General features: G+C 34.6%; 1 protein-coding gene across 14 annotated transcripts in view; it reads right to left on the bottom strand.

The window, feature by feature from the left end:
- RYR2 (ryanodine receptor 2) overlaps nucleotides 1–26540 on the bottom strand; it is a 543353-nt gene that overhangs the window by 335444 nt on the left and 181369 nt on the right. For all 14 annotated transcript variants that reach the window (XR_010381799.1, XM_064487826.1, XM_064487825.1 and 11 more), the window contains one exon: nucleotides 2166–2186. Coding sequence is in view for 13 of the 14 variants with exons in the window: in XM_064487826.1 (XP_064343896.1) it covers nucleotides 2166–2186 (21 nt within the window). In the remaining variant the exon portion in view is untranslated. The remainder of the gene's footprint in view (nucleotides 1–2165; nucleotides 2187–26540) is intronic.

Below are 26540 nucleotides of genomic sequence, written 5' to 3' on the forward strand. Positions count from 1 at the left end.
GGCACAGGGGCTCAAGGACCCTTGCAGAGGGAACGAGATTTGGACTCCAGCCCTCCTGCCCTCCCCTCTCAGCCTCCTGCCTACTGCAGACCGTTAACTTGGATTAACATCGAGTGCTCCTATTACACAGGTTTGGGAATTTTAATTAAAGAAATAGGACTTCTGTGACTTGAAATGACTTGGGGGTGTTTCTCATCATCATCTGACTCAGAAAGGTCCTGGAACATGTACCAATTTAACCCAGGGGCAGGGGAGACTGAGCCCCCAGAGCAGGCAAGCAGACGGGGTTAAATCGCTTCCTGTTACCCTTCAGGTCACAGAAAACAGCAATAAATTCTACCTGTTATAGTAGAATTTCAAATTTCCCATGGCAAGTGCACAATATTTGACCTACACAGGTCTTCAAAGAAAGAAACAGCTCAAATCTAAAATTTACTGAGACCTATACCTACAATGATTATCAGTTTTCTAAAATCCAGCAGGATATTTCCATTATATGATATCTAAATGAATATATATTTCAGCATCAATAGGTCTTCTTATTAAAATAATAGGAATATTTTAGAACAAGAAAGGACTAGTCCAGATTCTCATTGTATAAACAAGGAGATGAATGTCCACAAAGAACTTACATAAGTTGTAAAGTCAGTCACTTGCCAGGTTAAACTGCATGATTATCAGCTCAACGTTATCTCCTCACTTTCTCAGAACTACAGAGCAATCCCTATGGCAAAAGTTTGCAAATAAACCTAGTAAGAATAAATTTTGAGATGAGAAACCACTATGAAAATGAGAGAGAAAAACCATATAGTGAGGCAGATCAAAAAAGAAACCAAAATACACAGAGGGAAAAACGGGAGTACCTACAGATGATGGTAAAAGGATTTTATTCATTTATGTATTCTATTTCCAAGGGAATTAAAGTGGCTTGAGTGGTTGATTCAAGAAATACTGACTTGGGGTGGCACAAAAACACTGGAATGGAAGAGAAGGGGTAAAAAGATGAGACAGAGACTTGTTTTAGGGTGGCTGATCTTGGGGAAGGAGAACAAAAAGATGAGATACATCTTAGAAAGAAATGGGCTTCCATTCCTAAGACAAGAACAATGTGGAGCTTGGATCAGAATTTTCACTACAGTCACAGAAGAAGGTAAGAAATTTCAAAAAGAAAGAGTTGAACAAAATGAGTAATAGCTTAGCTATGATGATACAGATGGTGAATTAAAATTATTCCCAGGAATACAATATAGAAGTTGTAGTTCTCAAAAACCCACACATGGGAGTCATCATCATGGAAATGGTAAATGTAATAAACAAAACTTTCCTTGAATATAAAGGGCTGAAAGGAGTGAAAAAGAGCAAAGGATCTCAAAAAGCCAGGTGGACTTGCAGCTGTTTGGGAAATACAACTGAAAGGCGACTGAAAAGAAAGCAAAATTCTCAAAACAGTGCCAAAAGAGAACTGCATCCCAGCATCAGGAAAAACAATGAAAGTAAAATGAAGCCATCAGTTAAGCCAACCTTAACTGATTCATCATATTAAGTCCCAGAGCAAATAAGAACAAAACAATACAACAGTGAAGGGCCTACTGCTTTGCACACTTGGGGAAAAAGTGGACTGGGAACATCGGTGTGGGTGAGACTCTAATTTCCATTCACAATTAGGAGGTGCTGTGAACTAGAAGGTTCTCCCTCTCCCCTCTCCCTGCAGCTCTATCTTTCCTCATGATATTTTGTCATTCACCTTTACTTTTTAAGATTGTATGAATGTGTATAAAAGCCTTTTAATAGCACATGGGAAAACATAAGAACTAAGCAGTAGAATTTTAAGATAAAACAGTCAAGATTTTTTGGTAAAAGATAAACACAATATTAATAATAAAAGCCTTCCTGTTGACCAGAAGCACACCATAATTACAAAGTCAATTAATTATATAGAAATTATAATGTTCCAGGGATAGAGAATATTTCAATAGATACCAAGCCAGAAACTTACAAGGGTCTAACTAGAGACTAGTAGACTACATGTTCATTACAACACAGCATTTACTCTGAATACTCACAGTACCAGCCACACTAGGAAGCAAAACAAAAGATTAGAGGCAAACAGCAAACATGCACCCGTTTAGATCACAGTCTTTTTGTAAATACATGGAAACACGTACCCATTTTTCCACATCAACTTTCTGTGGAAAGAAAAAGCCAAAATAAATAACAAGCAAACAAGTAAACAGCTAGCAAGTTTCAATTACTGTCATTTAAATAAACTGAAATGTGGTCCCTGCACCAAAATCCACTTCCAATTCCGCAGGATACAAAACAGTATTCAAACTTTTAATTAATAACATTTCATTTCCTCAGCAAACAAAAAATTTCAATTAATTTAGTAATCAGAAGTTCAAAAGGCATTCGGCTGGATATGCGCCAGGTATGTGAAATACAACAGTCTAGTAAGTTCAATAGCAAATGTGAACATTTACCTAATTCTCAAGTCTACAGTCCTCTGGTTTAGTAAGTACTATTCTCTAAAATCTATTTAATGAAAAAGGTCAACTTAGAAATGCAGCATCTAACTATAAATCCCTGATGAAGTAAAAGCAAATTTTCTCCTAGCCCAACCTTTCTAGCATTATATAAAAGTTCACAATATAACAAAAGATATGCTTGGCCAAACAATTCTGAAACTGCATCAGAACCAAAGTATTTTTTAAGCTGTAATTATTAATGAATGTATGTTAGTTTTGTAATCACGTGACTCTTTAAAAAGGTGAACATAATTATATCCAAAGTGTAAAACAGAACAGACTGCCTCCTACCATGCCCTAAGATTCCTAGCAAATCAATAGGAATAAAAAAGTTTCAAGATCAAGGGACATACTCCATCTCAAAGGTAAGTTTCCACCATTGACCTCCCTTGTTTAGCACACATGACTGGCATCCAGCAAAAATTGAGGTTTACTTCAGACTTTTCATGCGTTTAAGTTTACTTGCAACTTTTTCCCTTAGAAAATTCATTAATCAAGTAAGAAGCTAATGCTACTTGGGAAGAAATCTTTGCCATAACTAAGAATCTCCATTCCTTAGTAAGCAAGCTTCAAGAAGGCAATGTGTGTTAAATGCACAAAGTATTAATTTTTAAGTGCTATAAAGTGATATAAAAATATCAACCTCAATATACAGGTAGGATTGTGAAATACAACAGGTTCAACAGTTACTTATAAGAGAGCTTTCTGGTTTCTTCAGTAATTTATTTATTCCTCAGAAAAATCTCTTCTAATCCCACCTCCAACCTTTGAATTCAAAAACACATTGTTAGGTAAGAAAGAACACTTTACTGAATGGAAAGACCTGGTTTTCACTGTAAGTTTTTAAGGCGTTTAGCTGTTTTATAAAGTTCAAGTCCTCACCTTAAATATTAACCTATTAGAGTGATTAATCTATTTTTTTAAATCCTGGGGCACGGGGAAGCAATTTAGTCATGTCCAGTATGGTATAATTATCACTCACTTTTCAACTTTTAAAGTGACAAATTCTTATTATTTATTCTCTTTCAGGAAAAATAATTCAAGGACACGTGAAATGATTTCCCTTTCATGTTTACCAGGAAAATAGGATATGCCATACTTTTTCAATGATTAATAGACATTCTATTATCCCATTATTTTCACATATAGATGTTAAACACACACACACACACACACACACACACACACTTGCATCAGTGCAAAGATAAAGTGTAGGATTTTTCCAGAAGAAAGAGAACTTGTAATTAAGAGTCATGGTCACTAGTACTAGCAACAGAAGCTCTTTAATGATCTATATTGTGAGAGAGAAACGGTTTCTTAAGGAGCAGGAGTTAGTTAGCAATACTGTAACAGATTCAGTATCCAAATACCAAAGAAAGGCTTGGCAGCAGCATGTGCTGGAGGTGAGTTACCAGCTAAACACACAAGAGAAGACCTATGGTCCACAGAGTTAGAAGACTGATAAAGTGCAATAAAGTCATAGTTATGCATAAGCGACACAGAGCGATTTCATGACACATCTCTTATGAATGTTAACAAGAATCATTTAATTAAATGTCTACAAACAATGGAGAGATTGAAGCAAATCAAGGAAGGGAAGTATACAGTTCTCAATAAACTCGATCAATTTTATAGTTTAAACAATCACCAAATCCTTAAAGCCTATGAGACTTACGAATATTTATTCCAATAATTTATGATCTGAGTATGTGGGATTTTTAAAAAATACATCGATTCCATTAATTTAAAGAAAAGTAATACTTTACCATTTGTAGGAAACAATGAAATATTTTATCATTTAAGACCAAAAAACAGGAAATCTTATTTTTCAAATAAAAACATTTCCATTAAGGAAAATAAAATAGTCATTTAAATACCAACTTGGTTTAGCAGAAAGGACATAAATTAAGACTATAATACAAAATAATTAATTCTAAATTATATTATAACATTTTATGAAAGATGGAACATTCATATGACATCTCTATCTCTATTCACATCTTAGTCAATATATAAATTTAATTAGTGTATTTTAACAATTTTAAATATACTTAGTTAACACATAAATTATAAATTTAGGGCACATAAACATGAACTATTTCATAACCTATAAAAATAAGTTTTATTGCTTCTTTCAAATTCTATAACTTATTTTTATTGTTTTAGGTAGAGACTTTTATTGTTATTAAATCTATAGGTCACATAGTAAGAAGATACTGTGTGCCAGGCTTTGAGATAAACACTTCACATGTAATCTTATTGTCTGGATTTTACATATCAGGAAACAAATGACATTTAAATGTATTACAAATTTTCCTCAACAATAACAAAAGTCACCTAGATACTAAATGATGGAGCTTGATCTTGAAATTGGATCTTTAACTTCAAAGCTCCTCTCTCCTAAGTAGTTCTGTGTATGCCAAATCTAAGATACATTATCTTTTTTCTCTTTTATTTCAAATTTTTAATCTGTATTTAATTTGAAATTGCTCAAAATCCTATTTTTTCATGGTAAGTGCCACCTAATACAATGTGTCCACATCAAGATAAGAGAAAGAAAGTACACAGAGAGATTCTTACCATACCAAAGATGTTACTTAGTTTCAGCTGTTCAAGCAGCATGTCTTGTTTTTCACATAGATAAATTTCTAGACAATTACAACACAATAGTAAAACATCCATCATGCATATAAAGTTTTTAATATCAAGGCATAACATAAGAAAAGTAATTAAAGTATTAATACATGTTTACTATCCATTAACCTGCCAAGTTTTTATAAAGTAATAAATTAGGGAAAAGTGAAAAACAAAAAATTACCCTGTAAATAATTTTCCACCACACATGCTGTTAATTATTAAGATTGGGGGAAAAAACTTAAAAATTTGCACACTGTGTTCCAGGATTCAAAATATAATGAAGTAATTTCAATTTCCTTAAAGTAAAACTATGATTTGGAAGGTCTATGCTTTTAATAAATACAGCAAATTCAGAAAAAAATACATAAATCATGAGTATATAGCTTGTTTAAATTTACTAAGTAAACAAACCCATGTAATCAGCACCCAGATCTAAAAATAAGACAGAACCTACAACCTAGAAGCTGCTTTTGTGACCTCTCCAAAGGTAACCATTATTCTATCACCATTAATTATTTTTCTAATTTGGAAATATAGACTATTTTCTCTTTTTATCTAGTGTCTTTAGCTGACATTAGGTTTGTTAAGATTCATCACGTTGCAAGTAGTAGTAATTAATTCATTTCCCTGCTTATAATATTCCTTTGTATGAATATATCACTATATATCTATTTAACAGTTGAACATGAGGGTCATTTCCTGCTTGGGGCTATTACAAATAAATCTGTGGTGAACACTCTTGCACATATTTTTTGTTGAATACAGGAATATATATCTATTGGATATACACCAGGAGTGGAATTCCTTGGTCATGGATTTATAAATATTTAGATATAGCAGATAGTGCCAAGAGATTTCCAAAGTGATGGTATAAATTTAACTCTCATCAGGAGTGTACGAGTTTCACTTGCTTCACATCTTTTCCAAACTTGGTGTTACTAGTCTTTTAAATTTTAGCTCTTCTGGTGGGTGTGTAGTAACACCTTATCACAGTTTTAATCTGCATTTCTCTGAAGCCTACTGTGATGAAACACCTTTTCATATGCTTTGGATATCTGAATATCTGCTGTTGTGAAATTTTGTTCAAGTCTTTTACCCATTTTTTTTTTTTCTATTAGGCTATCTTTGATCTTACTGATTTGTCAGAATTGTTAGTATTTTTCAAGAATTCTCCTCCCAGTCTGTGTCTTCTCTTACTGGTAACTCTGGTGACAGACGTTCTTGATCGTAGTACAATTTATCAATCTTTTCCTTCATTGCTGGTGCTTTTTCTCCTGAAAAGATCCTCCTACATTGTTTTCTAGAAATTTGATTATTTTAGGTCTTATCTGAGACCTACAATCTGGTTGGTATTGCTTTTTCTGGTGTATGGTAAAGAGAGGGAATTTAGCTTCATATCCCCCCTCATTTAGCTATTCAACTGACCTTGCACCATTCACAAAAACTGCACTACACTGCCACCTTCATCATAAATCAAGTTACAAATCTGTGGATGTATTTATGAATTCTTTTCTATTCTGGCCTACTTTTCTAAGCCTGTGCTAATACCAAAGTATCTTAACCACTGTATCATCAAAATAAGTTGTGATATCTGGCAGCCAATGGCCCCAATTTTGTTCTTTCCTTCAATATCATATTTGCTAATATTGATCCTCTTCATTTTCTATAATGTTTAGAATAGACTTAAATTTCCATGCACACAAAAAGAAAACCTGGTGGGATTTTGATTGAGATTGCATTGATCTACAGATGAATTTGGAGAGAACAGCCATCTTTCTAATATTCAGCCTTCCGACCTCATATATCCTGCTTTTTGTAGGTCATCTTTCATTTCCTTCAAAATGTTTCTCAATTTTCTATGGAAAGGTTTGCATGTCTTTCATTAGAATTATTTCCAGATGTATGATGTGTTATTACACATCATTTAGAAATTTTTATTTTGTATTCACTTTTTGCTAATATATAAAAATGTAAATGAAAATTTATAGTGAGTTGTTACTTTGCTAAGTTCACTTTTTAGTTCTAACAGTGCCCACCTTCACCCATTTAATGAACATTTACTAAAATAATTCAAGATTTCACCTGTTTATCACTTCCCAGGAAAAGCTAGAACCTTAGAACTCATTTAAAAATCTTGTACCTTCTATCCTTTATATGATTATTGTCATGCATTTAAATTGCACATATTTTTTAAGCCTCACAAGGCATTAATACGATTGTTTGGTTTAGTCAGTATTAATTTACATGTGGCAACACACTGACGCTGTCTTCTTCTCTTCCTGCACTTACTTTTTTCCACGTGTATCCCTTCTTCCTGAAGAACTGTACCTCCTATCTCCAAATTATCTCAATTTTACTTGTCTGGAAATACTTTTGATTCACCTTCACTTTAGAAGGATGTTTCACTGGTAGTGAATTCTGAGTTAGTGACTATTTGTGTTCTCCATGTTAAAACTTTCATACTTTTGTCTTCTAGTTATAATTTTCTGTTGCACAGTCAGATAATAGCAGTTTTATTGCTGCTATTTTAGTGTTTCCCCTCCTAGTTACTTTTAGGATTCTTTTTCTTATCCTGATGTTCAGTCATTTTACTATGATACACCAAGCTGTGGTTTTCTATGTATAAACCTCCTTAGGATTTGTAGTGCTTCTTGAAACTGTGAATTAATGTATTTCATTAATTTTGAAAAATTATACACTATTAAATCTTCTAACATTGCCTCCATCCCAGTCTGGAAATCCAATCACATATTAGAGTTTACTACCACATCCAGTACCTCTTATGACTTTTTTATTTTCTATATTTTTTTTTCTCTGTATGTGTTAGTCTGCACATTTTTGACTGGTCTACTTTCTAGCGCACGAATCCTTTCTTAAATTATGTCCCAGCTGCTGTTAAACTCACCTACTGAGTTCTTGTTTTACTTACTGTGTTTTTCTGTATTAGAATTGCCATTGGATTTTTTTACTGTAGATTCCCCAACTATTTTAAGGTCTGTAACTTAAAATCCCAATATTTGAACCACCTATGGGTCTATTTCTGCTGTCCTGATTTTTTATATAGTTCTTTTAATCATATGTCAGATATTACATATTAAATTTGTATATAAGCTAGATGATGCTTTTTTCTCTAAAGAGAATATCAAAGGCTGCCAGCTATATGATGAGTAGATCAATTCAATTCAGTCTGGAGCCGAGTAGACTGAAGACTGGGTCTCAGATTTAGTAAGACTCAGACTACTTCTGGTTCACCTCTACTTCAAATGTGAAAATATCCAGGGGCCACACATGAGAACCTAGAGTGATTACCAGGGCCACTACTCCTGAATGAATACTGAAACATGATTTTTTTTTTAACCTTCCCAGCACAAGAATTAAACCCCACAAGTCATTGATAGTATTGATTTGTATAATCAGTATTTAGTCACACATTAATGTAATGTTAAACTTTTTAGCTGCTTTCTGCTAAGCTTTTTAGCTGGTTTCCAACACAGTTAAGAACAATAAAATGCCTTGAGGGGGAACACCTTTGCAGAAGGTAAGCCTTATTTCTCTCTGTCCCCTTTTCCTTCAAGATCTTGTACACTCAAGTTCTGACTATCTTAGTAGGCCCAAACTGTAACTTTTGCCTCTCCAGACTCCTGAGATTATACAAAGCTTTCAGGCCTTCCTGTCTCAATCCCTGCCCAGCTTAATACTTAGTATTTGCCCAAAGAGAAAAGTAGTAGACCGAATGGTAGGCCCACCTCAATGTACTTCTCTGGTCTCTGGGACTTCGGCCTTCTCAGGTCCCAGCTACTTCACAAGTTTCAAACAGATTTCCATTTGTGATTTAATCATGTTTATTTGCCTCCTTTTAAAGCTTTCCTAGTTTCATTCTTGTTGTTTACTTCAGCTACAGTACTAGTCTACTGCAACTTGGAGATGGAACTATTCAAATTTTCCTTTAATTTTTTTCAAACAAGTCCTGATTCAAACAATAAAAGATTCAGAATAAATTGAAACTACTTTGTTTTTGGCCTAGATGTGTCCCTCCCCCCTAGGACACCCTCCCAAAAAACATGTGATATACAGACTTCTTGGTGCCTAGTTATTTCTTGAGTAAGTGGCCAAAACTGCCATTTAAGAAGGAATTAAAATAAATCCACATTATATACTTTTATTGAAACACTGGCATTTAGATGGGTTAATTATAGTTCAACAGGCAAAGAATTTATTCCTAGACAGTGGAAGGGGAAAGAAACTAAGTTTTATTGAGAACCTACTGTCATAGATACTGGGTTAGGTACTGTGTACTTGCATTCTCTCCTATAACTATTAGTCTCATTAGTTTGTAAAGATTTTTTTTTCTGTTTTTGTATTTCTTTTTCTGCATTTCTATTTTCTTTTTCATTTATATATACATTCACAAATAAGAGAATTAAAGATTCACTGGACTTCAAACTGAGGTATCTGCCTAAATGCTCCCAGAAGCAAGCCAAGTAATTTTTTAAATGAAAAATACAAAGTATTAAATTAGGACAAACAGATGTGGCATTAATTGGGGAAATCATGAGTAAGAGAAAAGAATCATTCCATATTACAATATTAAATGTGATTTGATCTTAAACTAGATGAGGCCACAAAGTCCTTTCTGCCTTCAGTTTGAGAAAAAAAAAAACTCACCATAAATTTAATTAAGCAAATGAAGTCACAAAGTCCATTAATTCTGAATTATACTTTAGTCCCACTTCCTGTCTTTACTCTGATTTTTGTATTAATCAGGCAGAAAATTTTTTGAATTTGTCAAATAATGTGAAACAATGATACAGACTTACACAATACAATAAACCTGGCAATCTCCTACACTGTTACAGTCAACTTAATTCAAGGAAAAGTTTTAGAATTTTCATCTGGAAGTTTAAATTTTTTCTTTTAAAATTTAAACTGGGAAATAGAGGACTAAGATATATTCATCCTAAATTATTCCTCTTTTAGAACAGGAAAAGCTCCTGTAATACTATTTAAATTGTATTTCTGAATATCTGGATTTGTCCAACTCTTTAGGAATGTATAGACACTAAGTCAAAATTACCAGTACCTCCTTTTTCTAAGTGCAGAATATATTAAAATGGCTCTCACATAAACTTTAATGTTAACAAATTCAAATGGATGAGTGCTAAGCAAATAATTTAGTAATTCTCTTCCACACAGGCTCTTATCAGAATAACTAAGTTCAATTAAGTACCACAAGTAAATTCACTTTGGAAAATAAATGGTCAAGAAGAGTATGGACAATTAATGAGGGAAAAAAGAAAAGAGATGAGGTATAGCTAGCCCTATTAAATATTAAAACATTCCTAAAATACAGTGATGATTAAATCAGTGCTGTTTGGGCACAATAATAGATTGATCTGTGACAGAATATTTAGCACAAAATAATTCATCTGAGAATGTGCAAATTGAATGCATGACTGAAAAGGTATCACAATTAACAAGGAAGGAACTCACCAGTCGTGGATAATGATGAGGCTTCTGCTTAGCCAGTGGGGGAAAATATCAAATTCAACACTAATCGTAAATAAACTCTAGACAGAACTACTATGAATAATAATAAACTCCTACAATAATAAACTCTTACATAAGTTCCATGTCCATTTACTATAAAAAAAATGATGGGTGCAATGAGGGATACAATGATTTTAACAAAACAATTCAATGTAATCCCAATCAAAATCCCAGCAGGTTATTTTGTGGATATTGAGAAACTAATTCTAAAGTTTACATGAGAAAGTAAAACACTGAAGGAGAAGAATACAGGAGCAGAACTGACCCTTCACAGCATCAAGACTGAGTATAAAGAAAGCTACAGCAGTCAAGATGTGTGGTACTAGTGAAAGAACAGTCAAATGGATCAATAGACAAGAACAGAGAACCCATAAATAGACCTACACAAATAGAATCAATTTATCTTTGACAAAGGTGCAAAGGTAATTCAATGGAAAAAGTAAAGTTTTTTCACTAAATGGTGCTGGAACAACTGAACATCTGCAAACAATAAAATTTTTTTAAAAAAAATAGATACAGATCTTAAACCTTTCACAAAAATAAGCTCAAAATACATCACAGATTAAATATAACACACACACAGTATCACACAGAAAACTCTGAAACTCCTAGAAGATTACATAGAAGAAAATCTGGGTGACCTTGGCTTTGGCAAAGACATTTTAGATACAATGCCAAAAGTGTGATCCAGGAAAGGAAAACTGTTGAGTTGGACTTCATTAAACTTAAATCTTCTGCTCTGTGAAAGACACTGTTAGCTGAATGAAGAGTGCCCACAACTGGGAGAAAATCTTTGCAAAACATATATATGATAAAGGACTGGTAGTAAGACTATACAAAGAACTCTTAAAAATTAACAATATGTAAATGAACAACTCAACTAAAAATTTGGCAAATGATCTCAATGTCTATTGAGACATTCCAAAAAAAATCACATGGCAAATAAGCATATGAAGAGATGGTCAACCATATGTCACCAGGAATTTGCAAATTAAAATAACAATCAGATACCACTACGCAACTATTAAAATGGCTAAAATCCAAAAACTGACACCACCACATGCTGATGAGGATGTGGAGCAACAGGAAGGGAACATGGTACAGTCACCTTGGAAGTCAGTTTGGCAGGCGATTACCAAAATAAACATACTCTTAACATATGATCCAGCAATCTCTCTCCTTGGTATTTACCCTAAAGAGCTGGAAGCTTATTTCTACATGAAAACCTGCACATGAGTTTACAGCAGCTTTATTCATAATTGCCAAATCTTGGAAGCAACAAAGATGTTCTTCAACAGGTAAATAGATAGGCAAACTACTGTACATATAAGCATAGAATATTACTGAGTAATAAAAAGAAATGAGCTATCAAGCTAGGAAGAGACATAAAGAAACCTTAAATGTATATTGCTATATGAAAGAAATCAGTATGAAAAGGCTACAAACTGTATGATTCTAAGTATATGACATTATGGAAAAGGCAAAACTACGGGGACAGTAAAAAGATCATTGGTTAGAGGGAGGGAGGCATGAATAGGTGAAGCACAGGGGTCTTTCAGGGCAGTAGAATTATTCTGTATGATATCTGTAATGATAGATATGTGACATTACATATTTGTGAAAACTTTTAGAATGTACAGCACAAAGAGTGAACCCTAATGTAGACTATGAACTGAGTGATAATGACTTGTCAATACTGGTTCATCATCTATAGCAAATGCACCACACTAATGCAAGATACTATATCAGGGGGTGTGGAGGAAGAGAGAGGCTATGAGACATTTCCAAACAATTTTCTGTAAATCTAAAACTGCTTTAAAAAATTAAGTGAAATAAAAACATTTTCAGATATTAAAAATACATATCCTAGTGTAAAGAAATTATGTATGACATACCAAACAATTATTATAAAATGAGAGAAATATAGGAAAACTTAAACACCCAGTGACATGGATGCAGGAGTAGAAATATTACTTCTGGCTGGAAGGATTATGAAAAGCTTCCAGGAAGACACCTTCTTGATAAGCACAGAAGGATGGGGTAAACTTCTGAAAGGCCCAGAATTCTAAGCTGGGGAACTAGGGTGGTAAGAATGTGAGTTTATGTAACTGGGGAAAATAGCGCATATTCAGGTAAGTCCAATTTGGATAGAGAATGGACAGTTTGAAAACCTAAGTAAAGATAGGCACAAAGGAAAACTAAAGACTTACATCCCTTCATTAAAAACTGAGGTCACCTGGCAACAATCAAATTAGGAATAGTCTGCTCAGGGTACAGTTGTTCAACAGTTGCAGGGCAAGCTAAAGACCTAGAAAGAAGCCATAATCAAAGCAGTCCTGGACAGAACATCGGGAGTGCGATCTAATCACTGGCTGCATCCACCCTGTGCACAGATTTCTTTCTAAGCAATTCCTGAACAGTCTTCAGATGAACCAAAAACTCCTTACGGTGTCGTCACTGCCTTCAAGTCTACTGAATTTACATATGTATGAAACATTTACCTCCAATCCATTCTGGAAGTATAGAAATTATACCTCATGAATAAATACACGATATAATTCATTTTCCTACTCATAACAGAATTGTTATATACACTAATACTTCTGTAAACCTCTACTAGAAACAAAACAAAACAAAAGCTCCAGGCCTTGGGTGTGTAAAGACAATCTGTTTTTAATCTTTTCCCCTGGAATCTTGTTTTTATTCCTTCACCCCCCAAGATACTGTTGTTTATGTTTACAACACACAGATTCCACTTACGTCCTGTCCTGCAGGCTCTCCCTCCCCATTTACAGTTATTCATTATACATCTGTAAAGTGAACAAATGCAAGTAACTCTAGCTTCTGGAGCATTAAATTTTGCCAGATTAATGTTGCTTCTTCTGTTGTCTCTGCTGTCATTTACCTGTCATCCCTCTCTTTCTCTTTGAGCTGTCTAATCTCATTGGGACACTTTTTTCTCATGTCAAATAATGCAATGATTTCAATAGGTTCTTTTTATCTCATATGAGGTTCACTTTCTCCAGAACTATGGAAATCTGTGCCCGACAACACAGAGCCCATTCTGTGTGCCCTTGGTGTACAGCTCTCTGGACCCTGTCATTAGTCGAAGGACAATCCTAAGGTTTCCTGTTCCAGTAAAGAACTCTAAACCAGCTCCAAGTGGTCTTAGAGCTCATGGCCTCATCATTATCTCAGAAGTCACATGAAGATAATCATACCGCCAGTCCTGGCCTCACGCTCACTGTCAGAATGTTCCATCTGGTCTCAAAGGTATATGGATTCCCACTGGTCTCTATCTTTCTCTCACAGGTCTGAGATTAGCTGCATAAAAGTATAGACCCTGAGAGTGTGTGTCTACAAGTCAAAAGAGTTGCCTGGATTTCTTTTAAGTCTCCAAATCTGAAACTATATGATTTTGTATGAGTGGAAATGATCTAATTTTTTCTGGGGAACAGTTCTGTAACTTTTATCTGATTCACAAAGGTACCATAACTGGGGATGGCCACATAATTTCTCACCCAGCCTGGGACACTATGAGACAGTGAAAAGGGGGTAACAGGAATTAACCATGACATGTGTTACTTTGAACTGTGCCAGGCAAACAAGGATACATGATTACCTAACCCCCTTCTAAATACATTCCTTTTCTGTCACAATAAAGCAGGACAAGGTGAAAAATAGCTGCGCCTAACAGTCAAAGTTCTGCCTAGGGTCAGAACTCTTACCATAGCAGCAGACACAGAATTTGAGGCAATTTTCAGCCCCTTAATTTTGGTTTATAAATCCTGTTTTGCAATCCTTCAGGTCAGCAAATATTTACTGAATATCTGGTTCATAACATGCGTTGCCCTAGTGTTAGTGGTAATGCAAGCGAACACAACAGATCAAAAGCTCTGAACTCATAGGATTTACATTCTAATGAGGACAATCTATTTAAAAAATAAAAACAGAAATACATAGTGTGTCAGAAGGAAAGAAATTTTGGAGAAAACTCAAGAAAGGTAACAAACAGCACTAGTTGAGGGTGTGGGGGGAGTAATGGAGAGAGCATTTGATAAAAAGTAGTGAAAGAAGGATGTATTCTGTCAAATTAAACTAGAATGTTTTAAGAAAGTATACTTTAGGAGAATAAAAATTAGAAGTGGTTTGGCTCAATAGGTTATGAATATCTTTAAATCACTGGTAAATTCAGGAACAGTTTATCACATAAATTTACTATCTGATTCATTTGCTATCAAACATTTACACATGAAAAATACTTTTTATTTTAAATACAAAAAAACTGAGGAAGGTGCTCAAACTGAATGACACTAATCAAATAAAATAATCTGTACATTCAAGATTCCTAATCTAAAACAGTGTGTAACTGTGGCAGTGTAATTAAATTACATGTTGATTAAATTGACCTCCTTATTGGGTTTGGTGCTGAAGTCTCTGGAAACCACATCACTCAAATACATAGAAATATGCAGTATCCAGAGCTTCAGAGTAGAAAGCAGTCTTTCTAGAGACAGAAAGACAGTAAGAAAATGTCTACAAATAGAAGGTGCAGATTTCAACCACAGACAAATGGCCCCAGTCACATAAGCAGTAGATAAATAGTTGTTGCTCAGTGAGTATTTGTTAGCTGTAAGTTCTTTAGGAGATTATTACATTCACTTTTTAAATCACTGCACCAATTTCACAGATGGAAGACAGGTAGATGGTTATGCACAGAGGCTTTAGACAGGATGCTGGCTAACCAACACATCAAGCCAGTAAATTCGTTAACTTATTAGCATCACAGCTCCATTCCCAAAGCAGTATTTATGCTTTATCAGAGATGTTCTTGAACAGCAAGGTAAATAAAACCCAGCCTTTTGAAATAAAATGTTAAGCTTTTACTAAATACCGGGGAATTTCAGTTTCAATATAAACAGCTAGTAACATCATATTGTCTACAATATAAACAGAACAATCCATAAGCTTTTCACTGCTTTTCCCTGTTGAAGACCTCAGCCATTTATGACGGTATGTATGCCTTCACACAGGGGACGTAGTGTTGGGTAAGTAATCAGCGGTCTCCTCTGTACTCTCATTGAACTGTTCACTATCAAAGCATAGTTCACCCACATTCAATAATTGATTTACCTTTTCTCTTCACTATTAGATCACTGAACTCCTCAAGAGTAAAAATTCATTTTATTTATGTCTGTATCTCCAGCTCAGAATTCACAATAGCTACCCAGTGCACTCTTGTGGAATAAATACTGCACGAGACAGGTGAGTGAAGTAGAGACTTGGGTTTTCCACTCCCCAGCTATAGAGACAACTGAGCACAGACTCAATTTCTTCTCCCACATGAGGATTTAACTGGCTAGACCTGGTTTGGCTCAAGAAACTGGAGCGTTCCAAACATAAATAAATTTTTTTTAACTAAGGCAGAAGGATGCTAACTCCATGTCTGCTGTGTATCATAGCAAAGAAGGTAAGAAATTACCCAAAATTCATTTACATATATAACCCTACTCCTTCTTCCCCTCAAGCCCTAATTTTGTAGCAGTATCCTTTCCTCTATCCATCCTCATGCTCTAAGCCAGTTGTGTTGGCCACATTTCCCCTTGCCAGTAAGTAATGTGGGCATGAGTATGTGACAGTGGGTAAGGGGCAGGCTACCAGGAGGTTTCTGGGAAAACCTCTTTACTCTCACAAAGTAAGAAAGTCAGCTCCTTTGTGTGCCTATGGGTGATGCTGATTTGGTTAGCATCCCTGAAATTGCTGCAGTCACGCTGTAATCATGAGGGAAACTAGCTCAAGAACCAAACAAACAGAGAAGAACAGAGTCAAGAGAACTATGCACAGTCTGAGCCAGAGCCCTGATCAATTAAATCTGGATTCTCTTCCTTTTGACTATTTGTGTCCCTACTTTTCTAAGCATATATGATTAAGTAGTAGAAGATGGTATAACAGTCTCTATTATGATCTTGTTTATGTAAGAATATTTTTATACATGATGTTCAAGATGGATATAAACCAATCTTAGCTGTCGTTATCTTCAGGGGGAGAAAGGATTACAAAGAAGGTACTTTCATTTTATACATTGCTGTATTACTGTTATGAAAATAGGAGATTGAAATGGTTCCAGAATTTAAGTTTAAATTGAAATTTAAGTATATTTTTATACTACATGCATGGTAGGCACTAATTACTTTTCCCAGTTTTATTAAGATATAATTGACATATGTCATATATTACGGTATAAGCTTAAATTCTATGGCATAATGACTTAATTTGTGAAATGATTACGTAGTAACTTTAGTTAGCATCCATCATCTCATGTAGATAAAATAAAGAGATAGCAAAAAAATTTTTTTAATGTTTCCCTTGCAATGAGAACTCTTAGATGTCCTCTCTTAGCAACTTCCCTATACCACGCGGCAGTGGTGACTATAGACATCATGCTGTACACTATAGCCCTTGTGCTTATTTATCTTATAACTGGAAATCTGTACCTTCTGACCACTTTCCTCCAATTCCCCCTGTCTACCTCTGGTAACCACAAATCTGATTTATTTTTCTATGAGTTCGTTTTGCTGTTGTTTCAGAATCCACATATAAGTGACATCATATAGTATCTGTCTTTCTCTGACTTATTTCACTACACAGAATACCCTCAAGGTCCATCCAAAATGTCACAAATGGCAGGATTTCCTCATTTTTTACAACTGAAAGATATTCCACTGTGCATGTATACCACAATTTCTTTATCCATTCATCCATCAATACACACTTAGGATGCTTCTGCGTCCTGGCTATTGTAATCCTGCAATGAACATGGGGGTGCAGATATCTCTTCCAGTTAGTGTTTTCATTTCCTTTGGATATACTCCAAGAAGTGAAACTGCTGGATCATATATGGTAGATCCATTTTTAGTTTTTGAGGATCCCCCATACTGTTTCTCATAGTTTTACAATCCCACCAAGAGTGCACAAGGATTCCCCTTTCTTCATAACCTCACCAGTTTTTGTTACCTCTTATCTTTTTGATGATGGCCATCCTAACAGCTGTGAGGTGACACCTCATTGTGGTTCTGAACTGCATTTCCCTAATGACTTGTGATGTTGATTGAGCATATTTTCATGTATCTGTTGGCCTTTTGCATATCTTCTTTAGAAAAACGTTTATTCAGGTCTTTTGTCCATTTTTAATTGAATTATTTAGCTATTGAATTGCATGAGTTTTTTGTATATTTTGGATATTAATCCCTTATCACATAATATGGTTTGCAAATATTTTTCCCATTCCATAGGTTGTCTTTTCACTTTGTTGTTTATTTTGCTGTGTAGAACCTTTTTAGTTTGTTGTAGTCCCATTTATTTATTTTTTTGTTTTGTCGGTTGTGCTCTTTATGTGTCATTAATGACTTTTACCAGTATTAATGTATAAAATGTACTGATGCCCTACCCCATAGTCCAGGCAGGCATCTTGATGACACAAAAATAAAAACTGTGAGTGCAGTATTGTTTTTCTTTATCAAAATTAGCCCTGTTCAGTCTTTGGCTCTGGTCCCTTTGTTAACCCTTCCTCTTTCCCCACACTACCCCAATTCACTTTAATGAAGAGATAGCAAATGGAAAAAAATTAATATGAAAATAAAAACCAGAATGGAAGCAACATTAACTTTTAATTTTTGATACCTGCCCTGCCAGCCCAAACCCTGAACAAGTAAGTCTTTGAGATGTTGTGCCCCTGAACATGTACCAAAATACCAGAAGAATAAAGACATAAAAGAATATTAAGTATATTTAGATAGAAATATTAAAGAAAAATTAAGGACCATTTTTGGAATGACCAATAAATACTGAAAATTCAGAAAACTCTTCAGAGAATAAAGTCTTTTAAATGTAAAATGTGTGTAAAGCTATGAATTTGTATCTATATAAAAGATAGACTGAAATTAATATCGACTGATTTGCAGAAAAGCCAGGCTGCTGTCAAACTAAAGTACACTTTTCAGTCCTTATACAACTAGATTTCTGATTTTCATGTGATGTTGCCAACATCTTACTGAAACCCAGTACTTCCATGATGTAGTAGGCCAAATAATAGCACCCCATAGACATCCACATCCTAATCCACAGAGTATGTGGATATGTAACATGATAGTATGTTGCTGGCTTTGAAGATGGGGGATGGCCCACCAGTCAAGAATGGAAGTTAGAAAAGGCAAGGAAATGGATTCCTCCCTAGAGCCACCAAAGTCATACAGTCCTGCCAACACCTTGATTTTAGCCCATTGAGACAAATTTTAGACTTCTTCCTTAAGAACCTTAAGATAATAAAGTTCATGGTGTTTCAAGCCACCAGGCCCGGAGTAACCTGTTACAGCAATCACAGAAACTACTACACACTGCTTCTGAAACTATTCTCTCCTGACTGTCCTCTCATCTCTCAGACTGCAACTTCCCGGAGCCTTCCAGAGGATCCCCCTCCTCTTCTCCCACTGCTTCAGTAGTGACTTCCTCAGGCTCTCCCACTGCTCTCCTCTCACTACACAGATAATCCATAGTAAAGAGCTCAAAAGCATAGACTTCAGAGCCCAACGGAGATGGAGTTGTATCCCAGGTCTACCATTTGCTAGACATGTAAACTTTTCAGATATTTCAGTTTTCAGGCCTAAAAATTCCATTTTTGTTTCTTTGACTAATTTTTGTACATTGAGTTTTTGAATCTTTTTGTTCACTGTAAACATATTTTCCTTGATTTCACTGAACACAGTCATAATAGCTCCTTTAAATCCTTGTCTGGTAAGGTCATTACTGGGTTGTTCTTGGTAGCCTTGAGATCAGGTCATATTTGCATATTTCTACATATGTCAAGCAATTATGAATTTCATCCTGTCCTTTTATGTTGTTGAGATTCTGGATTCTGCTATATACCTCTGAAGAACACTGCTGTATTTGTTTTAGCAGGCAATCAACTTGGTGAGACTCAAACTGCAAAATGCAAAATGCCTGGTGGCATTTTGACTGCGAATCTCAGTTCAGTATTGCTCTGAGCAGTGGTAACTGAACTGACACCTGCCCACCACTTAAGCATGAGCTAGAGACGTGGGTAGAGTTTATGCATAGAATCTGGGGCTCTCTCTCTCTGTATTTCTCTTTTCCAAAATTACTCCTTGACTTTCCAAAGGCCCAGAATTCTGTCTTTAGAGAGACTGTTCATGTCCTTTCAGTATTTTAGCAACTACATAGTACTGACTTGAGCCGACTTTCAGGCTAAAAGCCTGAAAAATGGGAAACTCAACTGTACCAATTCCATTTTCTAAATCTCCCTGCTTTTTTTCCAACTCTCTGGAGCCCAACTCTCTGGAGCCTTCAGGTAATTGGGAGTTTTGATGCTGTTTCCTTATTTGGCTTTTAATATATGGATCAAATATGTTTTTAATATTTCAACCAATCTGCTGGAGAAAACATTTGCATTCCTAAAGCAAACACCATAATAGTCAAGACAACAGCACAGCTATAGTGCTTCCTGTGTGTCATGAATGTTCTATACATTTTAGTTATATTGACTTCTTGGAGTCTTACAACAACACTATTATTTCCCCCACTTTATAAACGACAAAACTGAGGCACAGCTTTCCCAAGATTCCCAGTAATTTAACTCAAGGAGTTTGCTCTACAATCTATGTGCTTAACCCACTATGAAACTCAGCACAGATCTTCCTGAACTGCAGCTTCTGATCTTACATTCATATAAAATGATCTTAAGTGCAATTACTTGCCTGAAATTGGTACTTCAATGTTTGATAAATGTATTTTTTAAAAACCCATTTATGGTGCTTCAATGTTTGAAAAATGTACTTAAAAAAACCTCATTTACCAGTAAATTCAGCTGCTTGATTCTTGACACATTTTTGAATATTCTCGGACGACATGCTTTCAAAAAGCAGAGGTTTTATTAGAAGAATGGCACAACTGTATTAATAATACTCTATATTCTATAACTTCCTTTTTCATAAACTGAGCATGTCTGACTCTGATGTTTCTCTCTATAAGTAATTAAGTCACTGTGGTATTTTATAACTTTAATTACAAGACAGTATATAAGTTAGAAATATGAAATATTCTTACATTTCATGTAAAATAATAAATCATTTCATTAAATTGAAACATAAAACATCATATTAAGAATATCTCTGGATATGTTACACACTGTCCTGGCAAGTGCTATTTTCTAACAGAATTCTAAAGAATAGCCTAATGAGATCAATAGCCTAATGAGATCAAATTGTTCCTCGGAGAACATTTTAAATGATTCTCATATTAATTGGTTTAATATTATTTCTTCTTGTCTTAGAAATGATTGTAGAAAGTCCAAAGAAAATTCAAGAGTAATGCCAAGCTCCACATACCCAGTTCCTTCCTGTGCTAACACTGTAGTTATATCTACACTTCTATGATGACACACAGCATATTGTACTATAATAGTTCTTCTATTCCTGCATTAGACCATGAACGTACTGATGACAAAATCACTTATTATTCATCTTTCTAGCCACAGAACCTTATAAAGTATATCTCATATTATTATGTTTGAAGTTTGCATTAAATAACTGAATGATTAGAACTGCATGACTTACTGATCATAAATAGTATTTATAATATTTACATTGTGAATTTTATATTTAGAGTGTCATTTGTATTTTAAATTATAGAAAATTACCAATTACCTACAATAATGAGGAAAATATATGACATAAACTGGATGAATGATACCAATCACAATCACCGAAATTACTAATTTCAACCTACTTCTCCACCAAAAAGGAGGATGTAAGGGGCAAAAATTGGTTTAATTTTATTTTATTTCTGGGTTCAAGCTACTAATAGTCTAACAACAAGGTACCAATAGTCAAGTGGCTACAAGCTGAAGTCAAAAGGGACAGTTCTCCTACAATTCTCCCAGAAACAGCTAAACCAAATCACAGGAAGAACAGTTAATGTTATAATTGTAAAATACACTCTCCTTAATAGTATATACAAGTAAGCCACTTAATATATTCATGGCATTAAACAAAAGCCATGCCTTATCAACAAATGATAACCATTACAAATATTACTTGGAAAATTATTATTAATTATTTGGAAAAGAATTTCAATAAACGTCATAGACTGCAAAACTAGAGTTCTTTCCATTATACTGTGTCAACTCTCACTTCATATCTGTGCTTCAGTGAAATGAAATCCTTACATTAAACTAGACATTACAAAAATAGAATTGTATGGAGAAAGTGTTCATCCTAAATGTTTGTGAATTAAGCAAGGTATAATAAAACAAATAGCTAAAAGCATTGGATCACCTAACTTACTAAACTTCATTAACTAGAACACACACAGAAATAAGCAAATGTTATCACTGACTCTGTCTTTTAACATAACTGTGCTATCACTGAACTGGCAAGACTACATGCCAGAACTGGAGGAAAGGAGAGGGGTCTAGGACCAGCCAAGAGCTCAGAGAAGGAAGCCACCAAAGCTAGCGGAAAGGCAGTCAAAGATTAGCAACAGTCCAACCAAGGAAATATACAGGTATGAGAATGAGAATAAATAAAACAATAAAAATAGCCACTGTTACAGAGATTCCTTAAAAATCTTAATACAGACTTTACCATATGATCCAACATTCCCACTCCTGGGCATATTACCTGGAGAAAACTCCAATTTGAAAAGATACATGCACCCTGATGTTCACAGCATCACAATTTACAACAGCCAAAACACGGAAACAACCTATATGTCCACTGACAGATGAATGGATAATGATGTGGTATACACAAACACACACACACACACACACACACACACACACACACTGGAATACTACTCAGCCATGAAAAATGAAATAATGCCATTTGTAGCAACATGGATGAACCTAGAGATTATCATACTAAGTGAAGTTAAGTCAGACAGAGGAAGACAAATATCATATGGTATCACTTATATGTGGAATCTAAAAAAATGAGACAAATGAACTTATTTTACACAAAGAAACAGACTCACAGACATAGAAAACAAACTCATGGTTATCAGGGGAAAAAGGGGTGGAAGAATAAATTAGGAGTTTGGGATTAAGAGATACAAAGTACTATGTGCACAATAGATAAACAAAAAGGTCCTACTGTACAGCACAGGGAACTATATTCAATAGCTTATATAATAGAAAAGAATCTGAAAAATATACAATACATGTATCTATATATACCGAATCACTATGCTGTACACCAGAAACTAACACAAGATTGCAAATCAACTATACTTCAATTAAAAAAAGAGAAATGAAACAGCTCAGACTAAGAAAAAAAAAAGAGAAAAGAAAAAGAAAAAATAGCCACTGCTAAATCCATGTTAAATATTCCACATACATCATCATTCAATGATCACTACACCTGGCTGACCTTCCCCAAAGCCACAAAGTGAATACATGGCACGGCTGGCATTCTCAAGACAGTTCTCAAATTCTACAAACCCTGCTTCTGGCCCTGTGCTCTATCACTGGTATGCAAAATAAATCTGAAGAGTGAGAAGACACAGACAGAGGTGGATTCAGCTTTGGGCAAGTTATCCAGAACCACATGAAACACAGGCGGAGAAGAGGAAAACATTACAGAAGCAAGGATGTGCCTACACAGAAGCTCAGACAAAATTCGGCCAAAGGGGTAGACACCGCTTCAGTAGTCACTTTCTCCTTGTTTCATGTGGCCACTCAGAATTTTAAAGGCTTTGTGAGCAGCTATTTAGATAAAGCTAAGTAGGTCTTGGCCTATTTACTGCTGATATGCTTTGAATAAGAATAAAAGCTAAATGATGTTCAACGGAATTTTATATACACACACACACACACACCAGATCTAGATCTGTCTTATCACACATTTTTTTCACACATTTCTTATTAAACAGGTATTTTAGAAAATCCCTGTAGATGAAACCTTTCAGAATGCTTCTTATGCCACACATATATTCGTTATTTTACTAATAGTTAAAATGAGAAACTCTGTAGAATCAAAACTTCATAAATTATGTAGTATTCTTCCTGTTTCATCTGATACGTCTCCTTTCATTGTCAATAACCTTCATGATTTGTTTTGGCACCAACAATGTTAGGGATTTCCTGCTAGGCTTCCAGTGTTTATTCAATGGGACCCAAAAATACAAGTAAAATTGTATTCACCACAAAAAGAAAAGGCTGGTTCCAGACGGAAAATTTTTTCCTTATCCTCATCAAGTGTGTTTATATTGCTCTGTGCATATGACAGCATTTTGGACATTAAATAATATCAATATTATTCAGTGTGTTGAATAACACAAAGAATTTAAGAAGGATTGTTTTCTAAAAAGAACAAGGCTTTGTAAAGAAAGCTGACCATGAAAGAGTGGGGAAATCAAGTAATGCACAAGATTCTTTTTGATACGCTGTTAATTTGTCAGGGATGAAATGATTTCATGAAAATTAACATTAGACTGCTGACATACCTCATCCAAGTAAAAGGGGCTCTTTCTTTAAGCAAATCTACAGCATAATTTACTGTTTGAGATGACATTTGCTTTATAAAAGTATTTGCCAAAGATTACCAAATGAATTAAAGGATATATAGGAGGCCCTGGTAAAGAGGATATGAATTCCATGAAGTCTGAAGACTTGACTCCTCCAAGTGCCAGCAGCCTCCACTGGTCACATGGACTCAGACATGGTGTTAGCCGGCTTGCACTACCATGATTAAGATGGTTGTTAAAGTGAAAAACGATCCCTCCTGGTAAATAACCTTAGCCTCAAGTCCTTAGTGTTCCCTAACTCTGACCACCGACTCCTCCAGGACACCCCCAAATCACTCAGACAACCCCCACCCCCTCCAAATCTCTCCAGACCTTGATTCTAGGACTCTGGCTGAGGTCAACTCTGATTAACTGTTGCCTGTGCCAAACTGGTTGTGAAATATTGTAGATATCACTCTTGGGCATCATCAGATCTTCTCTGAGGTCTAAGAGAGAATCTTTCTTTCTCCCAAATATAGCATACTCTTGAGCTACTTGACAGTAGTTTCATCCTAAAAGTTACTGGTCTGAAAGTGAGATTCAGCTCAGTGAAATGTGTTCCTTTCCTGTAGCAGGTTTTCCTCAATTTTTATTTTCTAATTAATGTCTTATGGTAGCTGTGCTGGACTTTATAGTGTTCCACACATCAAATAAATTACTTAATCTTTGATAGAAACTTTCTAGAGGGAGTACAACTCAAAATAAAATTCAACTAAATAGATATTGAGGGAGGGATCCAGAAATTCCAACTAGTAAGTATCCTCAAAACATAAATCCAAAAATAGCACTTTCAACACTTCTTATATACACAGAAAATTCAGAGCTTGCCTAATCCAACTCTTATGATTCTGGGGGAGATAAAACATCTTTTCAAAAGTTTAAATTTAGAAAAAGCAGCTTAGCAGTATAAAAATTAAATTTATGGCAATTTAGTCATAAGTCGGTATATACAAAGCTAAGAAAAATGACAGGATACACTCTTCCAGATGCTCATACAAAAGCAAAAGGATTTTTATTTGTAAAGACAGATTTGAATTTCAAAGTTGATACGCCTCAGTGATGTTTAAAAATCAGGAGGGGTTATTCCAGGTAAAAAGAAAACTAGTTGAATTGAGAAAGGTTTTATTTCTCTTTAATTTAAGCCTACTCCAAAAGCTTTGCATTAAAAAAAAGATTAAAAAAAAAAAACTTTATGTAGTTTAATATGGTAATTTCAAACATTGTTGTAGCCAAAAATGAACTAGAAGAATGAAAATACACATAACATATTTGGAACTTTTAAAAAATAACCTGTTAGTCTAATATCAAATGAAAATCACTAAAATTTCTCCTACATATTTAGTAGTATCCTATTAAAATTTAAAATTAATGCACACACCAATTAAAGTCCTAAGCTGTGTGACACTAAAATTTAAAAAACTACAAGGCTAATGGAAATACATTACATCAGAAATGATCACTTGTTTTTTGTTATACCATATAATATCACTTTTAATCTTTTTACTTATCCAAACTGGAACAATGATTAACGACAATAACAGTAACATATGGCCCAACAGTGGCAAATAAAAATTTTCAGTTTCATTCCTGGAAATAGTATAGTTTATTATACCACACAATGCAGTTACTATAGTGACAAATAGGAAACAAAAATTTTACCATTTATCCTCCTGCCTAATTCTAGAAGTTAATGGATTGGCTAAGAATGGGTAGTGGCCCAGAAATCACTCACAGCATAGAACAGAACATAATTTAAATTACCAAATCAGCTTTCAAAGAAAAATGTCTCCATTAGGAGACAGAGTAGGAATTTCAGTGTTCAGAAGAAAATGATTGGCCGTCTGCAAAATTACAATTGACTAAAGCTGTATCATCATAATTTTGTTACTTAAAATATATGAGTGCCATGAAATTTCACTTGCCATAGGGAAGCTTAGAACATAGACAAATGGTTAGAGGCATTTGAGAATGAAATAAAGATTAATGACAGCAATGCATAAAGTTAATTGAAACACTAAAAACAACAGCTCTGAAAATGTAAGAAAACACACAAATGCTCAAAGAAAGATTCTGTTTTAATCACTGACATAAGCATGAGGTTCAAGGACAGATACCCCGAAGATTTAATCACTGACATAAGCATGAGGTTCAAGGACAGATCACCCTGAGGATGGATTTTTTTTGAAGTTCTTTAAGACATCACAGATCTGGTGGATAAAGCAAAAAGTCAGACTTAAGAAAACAATTAAAAGG

Source organism: Camelus dromedarius, chromosome 8 (genome assembly GCF_036321535.1).
Source record: "Camelus dromedarius isolate mCamDro1 chromosome 8, mCamDro1.pat, whole genome shotgun sequence".
NCBI lineage: Eukaryota > Metazoa > Chordata > Mammalia > Artiodactyla > Camelidae > Camelus > Camelus dromedarius.